The sequence below is a fragment of the Cucumis melo genome, chromosome 6 (genome assembly GCF_025177605.1).
Source record: "Cucumis melo cultivar AY chromosome 6, USDA_Cmelo_AY_1.0, whole genome shotgun sequence".
In the NCBI taxonomy this organism is placed as follows: Eukaryota; Viridiplantae; Streptophyta; class Magnoliopsida; order Cucurbitales; family Cucurbitaceae; genus Cucumis; species Cucumis melo.
In genome coordinates this window covers 30,864,918-30,873,351 of record NC_066862.1, presented here as the reverse complement: position 1 = coordinate 30,873,351, position 8,434 = coordinate 30,864,918, and the positions used below count along the sequence as shown (strand labels likewise).

The 8,434-nt window shown below is 28.3% G+C and overlaps 1 protein-coding gene across 1 annotated transcript; it reads left to right on the top strand.

The window, feature by feature from the left end:
• The first annotated feature begins 6,813 nt into the window (after positions 1-6,813).
• On the top strand, positions 6,814-8,190 carry LOC103490987 (ethylene-responsive transcription factor ERF026-like). The gene has a single exon (XM_008450754.3). The coding sequence runs from the start codon at positions 7,309-7,311 to the stop codon at positions 7,816-7,818; it is 510 nt and encodes a 169-aa protein (XP_008448976.1). The 5' UTR covers positions 6,814-7,308; the 3' UTR covers positions 7,819-8,190.
• Positions 8,191-8,434: the final 244 nt, after the last annotated feature.

Sequence of the window (8,434 nt, the reverse complement as noted above, 5' to 3'; positions counted from 1 at the left end):
AACAAGGAGATCTAGAGGACATATACGGATACATACTTCACAAGTAATGTAATAAATTTTTGTAAAGGATTTGTATTAAAGCGTGGGGTGCGGGAATCAACTCTCCAATTTCGAGATTGGTAGTACAAACATTGTCAATTGAGCTAGGATCATAACTCTATTTTCTTATTTGATTTTAAAAAAAATATGAAATCTAATTTTGATGAAGGGCTTTATTGTAATTGAGTCGAGCTTTTTTGTGATATTTTGTATTGACTTCATGGCAATTGTGAAAATAAAGGTGAAGTTGGACAAAATTGAAAATATGGTCCATCACTAAGCCTATGTATGTAGTTAGGCTATTAATCTTACTCCATTGAATGGAATACAACTAGGCAAAAATTAATTTTAGATATGTCACATCCTTCTTATCATAAAATTTAAAATATTTTTTTATATATATTAGTGTTTAGTGAGTGTATAATTGTGGGGTGCAATACTTGGTTTTAAACTTTAGCAAACTATAGCTTAGTTGTCAAAATTAATTAATTTTTTTTTTTTTTGCAATATCCAATGAAATAACCATTTGGTTATGGACAATTCTCAATAGGTTGTATACCAAATTTTCATTGTATATTTGTGTAACATCCAAATTTTGTGGTAATGTGGTTTTAAGTATCTTATCAGTTGGGTGTTACTTAGAGTTTTAAGACTAAAATCGAATTATTGGATCATGATAATTTGTTTTGTGTTTCTTTAACTTCACTACTTAGGTCTTGTTTTGTATTTTTCGGATTTATTACCTATGTCATGTTATAATTTGTAGAATATGCTTATGTTGGAATGTGTTTTAATAGTTCATCCAAAAGGTCTTAGTAGAAGGATTATCTACGGTGTATTTTAGGTAAAGACAAAAGCGGACCAATGAGTGACAAGAGGGACCTATGATCACGTTAATTATATTAAACTAGGAGATCGCTCCTTCACTAATCTGTTTATATTTTAAAGTTATTTTAAATGTTCCGATAAAAAAAAATAATATATTAAATTATTTTATTTTATTTTTAGGTTATTTTTCATAACTTTGTAGGAAATACAAAACAAAAGTTTTATTTATTTGTTTATTTAATAATTTTATGGGTGGACAATTGCAAAAATAATAAAAAAATTTATGATAAAAAAGCCTATGTCACTGCATTTTTTAAATTGCAAAAGTAGCAAATTTAAAAGCGGATAATAGCCATTCGATAGCCGTCTTGATAACCGTCTGATAGCCATATAATATCATTAATTACTTGTTATTTTTCCATATTCACAATATGCAAAAAAAGAGGTGTTATGAGCTATTTTTTTCTAAATTGTTTTGTCATATGATGTAATTTCTCTTTTAATTTTTTTTTTGAAGTTGTCGTTCTTGTTTTAAAATTACACTAATTTCCACTTCAATAGTTAAAATGTTTTGGTTGTAAATTTACATTAATTTTCACGAAGTAACAGCCCTAAATAAAGATTTGAAAGAGTTGGATCGTTATGTTTTGTTCCTTTTTGAAATATAGACACGTTGGTTCTTAAACTCCATAATTTATTATTCTACTTCACACACACACACATATATATATATATATTTTGTAGTTAATAATCTTTAATATATGTTGAAAAAAATTTAGTTTAACTTATTCAAAAGATATTGTAATTTAAATCATCTAGATTTAACTTCTTCATACTTTATCTAAATTTTCACGAAAGTCACGAAACAAACCAAAACCTAAACTATGATCATCTAGCAATAATGTTGTTTAAAATTGAAGATGCCATTGCTATACATCCATGTTTCTACTCTGCATTTTAAATTTAAGATATAAATAGATTGTTTATACATATTCATCTTATTGGAAGTATGAAAACCTAGAGAAACAACTTTCTTGACACCTACAAATAGAATTTTGGAAAAATTTCGTATTCAATCTCCAATTTTTGATTAATATGTTCGACTTATCTTTGAATTTTAAAAATATATCTTTTTAAATTTTTAGATATATAAAAATAAACCTATTTGGTCTCTAAGTTTTCAAAATATATTTTTGTAGTTCCCAAAATTTTAAAGATAGGTTTAGAAGGTTTTAGATGTATTTTTTGTTTGTCTTTTTAAAATAATTATATGATATTTAAAATTAGAAGAATATAGTTTTAGAGATACGATTTTTAGAAATTATTCTTCTAATTATTTAACGTGTCATATATATAATTATTTAAACAAAAATATAGAGATAATTCAAGAGACTTTGAAAACTTATTTTTAAGAACTTATGGATTAAAAAGGAGTTTGGAAATTTAAAGACCAAATAAATCTATTTTTATAAACTTAAAGACTAAAAAAGGTACATTCTTTAAACTCATAAATTCGAAAGCACATATTCTTAAAAAACTTGGAAACTAAAAAAGTAAAATTTTTAGATTTATTTCTTAAAATTTACCAATTTAGAAGAGTCGAGAACTTGGTTAAAATATATATCTTCGATAAAATGGTTACATAACTAAATGTCCAAGCTCTACCTATTATCGAACTAAGAACACACTTTATATATACATAATGAGTTTTAAGATTTAGAATTTCAAAATATTGAAGATAATTAAGAAAATACAAATTCAAAATAATATTCATAAATATTATAGTAATTGACATATAATGATCTTTGAGATCTAAATTTTAGTATTTCACAAATTTATATTGTACTAAAAGGGCAGTTAAGAGTTTAGTTGGATTTAGCTTTTGTTATTAATGCAAAGTTTAAAAAAGCTGTGTGTTGAATTAATTAAGAATAAATTTGGACAATTTTTGAGGTTGAGTGAATCCAAAGTTGGACAAAATAGAATATTATGAGTTTGTGTGTGGCACACTTAAAGTAGATACTATGTTCTTGACATTAACATCATGATTTTGATTGGATTATTGTATTTAAAAATATGTTTTTCTTCGCATTGAAATGATCCATCATTTAGGTATAATACTTGGACAATCATTCGGTTTTAAAATCAAATCTATATCAGAGTTTTTCAAATATACCAAAATGGCTTATTTTATTTATTAAATATAACAAAATTTACTTTGATAAAATCACGACAAACATCTGTCACACTTTATTGATAGATGTCTATTTGATTTTATCCCGATCTATCATTAAAACAAAAGTAAAATTTGCTATATTTGTAAGTATTTTAAAAAATTTTGTCATTTAAAATAAATTTTCTTTAAGAACTTAATTAAATTAATTTTTTTAGTACATCAACTTTGAGGATGAGATTGAACCTCCAAAGGTCATGTCAATTTTTTGAGAAGAAAACGTGATGCTGGAGGCTCTATAGTAGCCCATAAAGGGAAGCTGATAGGGCTCACAAACATCGAATGTTATTAATAAAGAAGTAAAGGTACATACGGGGCTGAAGATGAGTCCAAAGAGGAAAACTAGTCTAGCAGAGCTTTGAAGTTTAAAGTAATAACACTAGGCTTATAATCTCTTAAAAGTGGATGTCTACTATGCTAGAGACCTAGCTAGCAAGTTACAAGAATCTTCCTCAAAGGTTTAAAATGTTTTTTTGATTGTTGTCGAAGATTATGTTATTTCTCTTGATCCAAATGAACTAAAGAATAGCAACCCTATGTTGAATGTGGTGACATTTTTCTTGTTATTTGGTTTAATTTGAAAAATAGAGAGGCAGATAGATTTGACATCATTGCCGACAATAGTATGACCAAAATGTGCCTAAAACATAACCCGGACTTCTTTTACTAAATTGCAATGGACAAAAAGGTGGTCTCTATTTTCATCATTTATATTGCATAGGACACACCGATTTGGATTGAGGCAAAAGATAGGCAATCTTTTCTTTTTTTGTTAGAATCTCCAAAGTGTTTATGTCCCATAAATAATGGACCAAATGAAAAACTTACATTTCTTTGTGATTGCATATTTCTAAAGATCATGTCAATTTATTCAACTATATTCAATTTAAATTAATTAAATTAATTTAATATAGTCAAATTTATTTCAATTAGTCGAAAACAAAATCCAAATTAATATAATCTAAAAAAAAAAGAAAGAAAAGAAAAGAAAAGGAAAAAACAAAAAGAAAGAAGAAAATGAAAACTCCAAATTAGAGAAAAACCATAGACTAGAAGAATTCTACTATTTGAAAAATTATTACAATCAACTTAAAACGTGTTTAACTAAAGTTAAAGTTAACACAATTCAACTTAAAAAACGTTTCTAATTGGAACATTTGAAAACTAAAGGCATAAACTCTGTTTAGTGTTTAGTTTCCGATGCAAGATAACAACATTTCTAATATTTTGCAAAAACTCAACAAAATCAATCAAAATCAACTAAGGGTGTGTTTGAATTGATTTTTAAAATGTTTAATTTTTAAAATAATCAATTTCAAGATAAATTGAGATGTTTGACATTGATTTAAAATATTTTATTTTAGAAAAATGAGATTATGAAATAAATCATTTTAAAAAAACCACATTCAACCAAATTTTAGAATAAATATTTATCTGGTGTTTAACGAGGAATCCCTCCCAAATATCTATTTTTCTTCCTCTATTTTTTTAATTTCTTTTTACCATCTATTTAATACTTTGAATATTTTTTTTAATGTGTGTTCGTATATATTTAAATACAGGGATTTGCAAATGTTCCTCTCCCAGCTAAATCTACTTCGGCTTAACATTTGTAAAAGAAATCAAGAGAACATTAATGAAGAACATGATAATTCGATTCATGAAATGAAGATAAATGAAGAACGTGATTGAATTGCACATCTTCTTGTCTAGTTGATAGTATATTGTCTAAGAAAAACTATTATCTTATTTATATTTTGTTGTTGGAAATTAATTATTTTTCTTTATGGTTATAATGTATTTACATTTCAAGATATTTTTGTTTTTAAAACTAAATTGTCCAAAAAAAAATTAATACAAAAATATGAAATTAATGTTTAGTTTTATGTAACTAAAAAATTAATAATTTCAAAATAATGTGAGATCAATTTTAAAATATATTTATGAAAAAAAGGTTCAAAATATGTGTACTTTTTTATGAAATTAATTCATAATGTTAGTATAAGACAAATCAAACATAATTTTTCATATAAACATTTATAAAGAGGTCAAAATAAATATGTAAGTATTTAGATGTTAAACTCATTTTTAATTTTTTTTTTTAAAAATGTATTCTTAAAAAAACCATTTTTTCGTAGGTAATCTAAAGAGACTTAGACATATAACATTAGCTTTACCAAAGAGCAGGGTGAGAAAAATTCTCACATCATTTATCCTAAGTAGTGCAATATTGACCCATTACTTTTCAAAATAATAATAATAACAATAAATAAATAAATAAAAGTAATGAAAAGTCACACTCATAGTTTTTCTTAAATAATGAACAAATCGTTCTTAAATGGAATTCCCAAATGTCATCTCTTAAATATTATGTTTATCACTCACATCATTAAATTTCTTTTATAAACATGTGAAGATTTTTGTATTAAAATTTAAATTGAAATCTAAAAGGTATTTAGATTTTTATTAAATTAGAAAAGTTTAGAATTTTAAGTGATAGAACACAACCCAAAAATTTAGGATTACAAGTTGATTTTTTGAATCACTTTGCATAAATGACATTTAAGCTAAAAATAATAGAGTGTATAGCACAAGGATATGATAATTATATATCACAAAAATTAGTGGAAGACAAAAAATCCACATACCACCACAATTTTGAGTGCTTCTTCCCTAATTTCTCAAATTAAAATTATCACTTAAAGCTGCTATTAGTTACTATTATTGAGATATTGAGTCACACATTGAAAAAAACGAAGAATAAGACTCACACTCCTTATAAGATAGATGAATTACTGCTCTATCAACATATGGAAAGACATTTGCAACCTTACCGGGTTTTGGTCATCTAAAAGAAAGATTTTTTCCAATTATTCTCCTATTGTCATTGCACTAAACATAAGTGCTTTTACTTGATTTCTAGCCTTTTTTGTATCAATCAACTTTGTACCTCTTCGTTTTTATTCAATATATTTGAAAGGGATGTTGAGGTTGTTAGAAGGGTGCCGACCTTATAGGATGTTTGGGTGCATTTACTGACCCAAACTTATCATTTTCTAAAGAAAGGTTGCTATCTTTGATATTGATTATCACAGTGATAATTTTTTTTCTTATAAGTGGTAGCCACTAAAGAACATACTTAACATTAATTTTTTTTTTTATTTATTTTTACGAATATTTTTATATTTGTACTATTTTGCTACAATTTTGCTTGATCTTTTTCCTCAATCTTAAAAGCTTTGATACACCAAACATGGTACCATCTATCCTAGCTCGCTTATGTTTCTCCCTTTATCATACACAAATAGAATAGCCCACCTTGTAAAATTATGTATGTTTTTCTTTTTCTTTTTCTTTTTATTTTTTTGGTACTAGGTTTTATTATGGGATGGGCCAAAAGAATGTAACAAAAACACAAACTACATAACAATAAAAAAAAAAAAAAAAAGGGAGAATACCCTTTTCTAAAAGCACGTTGATAATATTTTGTGAGAACATATTTATCACTCCCTCATACATCTAATTAATTTGAGTGATTGTGTTGGCTGAACCGTGTGTGAGTTTTGTCTTTTCTTTTTTTCTTTAGGCAAAACCCTAAATCCAACTGTTTTGTTCTGTTTGTCTTAAATATCTACGAATTTCCCACGCTTTACCTTTTTCTTTATATAAATTCTCTTACTTTGTCTCCTTTCTTCCTTAATTCCCATTCTTCACTTCTCTTTCTCTCTCTATCCACCTACCAACCTCTCTTTCTCTATCCTCCCTTAACCCTTGACCACATTTACATTCTCTTCCACACTAATCATCCACTTTTAAGAACTAAAAGGTTTGTACTTTGAATCCCCTCCCCCAACATTTCTCATAGAAAACTCTTTTGAACCTCTCTCCCCCCAAGCCTCTCTTATATCTACTTTCTCTCTCTCTCTCTCTCTCTCTCTCTCTCTCTCTCTCTCTCTCTCTCTCTACCATACTTTTCTCCCACACTTCCCAATCGAATATTCTCTCTCCCTCCTCAATCCTCTCTCTCTCTCTCTCTCATATATAATGTATATGTATAAAAGAGGGTGACCCAAATATACCTATAAACGTATAGGCTAAAGTAGGCTCAATCATCACTATCTTCTAAACTACTTTTCTCACTTCCTAACACTCTCAAAATTTGGTACCTTTTTTTCTTTATCCATCAAACGTAAACCCTTTAATTACTCATGGCCTCTACATCCTCCAAGAGACATGATCACTACAAAGGAATCCGCTGCCGGGGCGGCAAATGGGTCTCCGAGATTCGTGAGCCACGTAAGACTAACCGAATATGGCTCGGCACCTACCCTACACCTGAGATGGCTGCTGCCGCCTACGACGTAGCCGCACTCGCACTCAAGGGTTGCAATGCCGTTCTCAACTTCCCCGACTCAGTTGCCTCCTACCCGGTTCCTGCTTCCACGTCCCCCAATGATATCCGTATTGCTGCTGCTGCTGCCGCCGCGTCGAAAAGGGTCGATGATCAAGGAGAAAACAATTACCATAACTCTCACTACCAGTCTCCGCCAGCCAACGAGTTTGTCGATGAGGAGGCGCTGTTCGGAATGCCAAATCTTTTACTTGACATGGCTGAGGGAATGCTGTTGTCGCCGCCGCGAATGAACTCGTCTCCGTCTCGACATGATTACTACTCATGGAATTCGAGTGGAGACGGAAATCTTTGGAGCTACCACTAGAGAGAAAAAAAAAAAAAACAAAATTTAACCATAAAACAAAAATTAAAACTCCATGAATTGGAACATATCTATTTTAATACAATCGTGAGGAAAAATTAAGGTAATCAAACGACAAGGATTTGGAAAAAAATTTAGATCAGTAATGAACAATTTTTTTTGCTTCGATGAGAAGGTGTCTGGAACAGTAAAAAATTAGACTGAATATGGGATCTAGATTTGGATAGAGAGACACGGTTTTGGTTGGAGAAAGAGATTTTGAATTGGATTATGTCTGTTTTTTCTCTTTCTCTCTCTTTGCTTAATCATTTATTATGAGATAAAGTAAGAGAGAGATTGTGTTATGATGAATTTTGATTGGTCCACAACTTTTTTTCCTTTTTCCTTTTTGTTGAATTTATGATTTTGGTTTGTAAGAAATCTAGTCATAGAACTGCAGTTGTCTGTAATAATTTGGTTTGTTGATATGTCAGTCTACTTGTTTTTTTTTTATTTCATTGTTTCTTCTATTATTAGATTTCACTCATTAGCCTTTGTAGTCTATGTCAAAGTTCCTTTTTTTTTTTCCATTTAATGTGTTACTTTGGCTTTAGAGAGTTGAACTAAACCCAATAAAAAT

Coding starts and splice junctions, on each gene's coding strand:
- LOC103490987 (XM_008450754.3), top strand. CDS start 7,309: ATGGCCTCTACATCCTCCAAGAGACATGATCACTACAAAGGAATCCGC.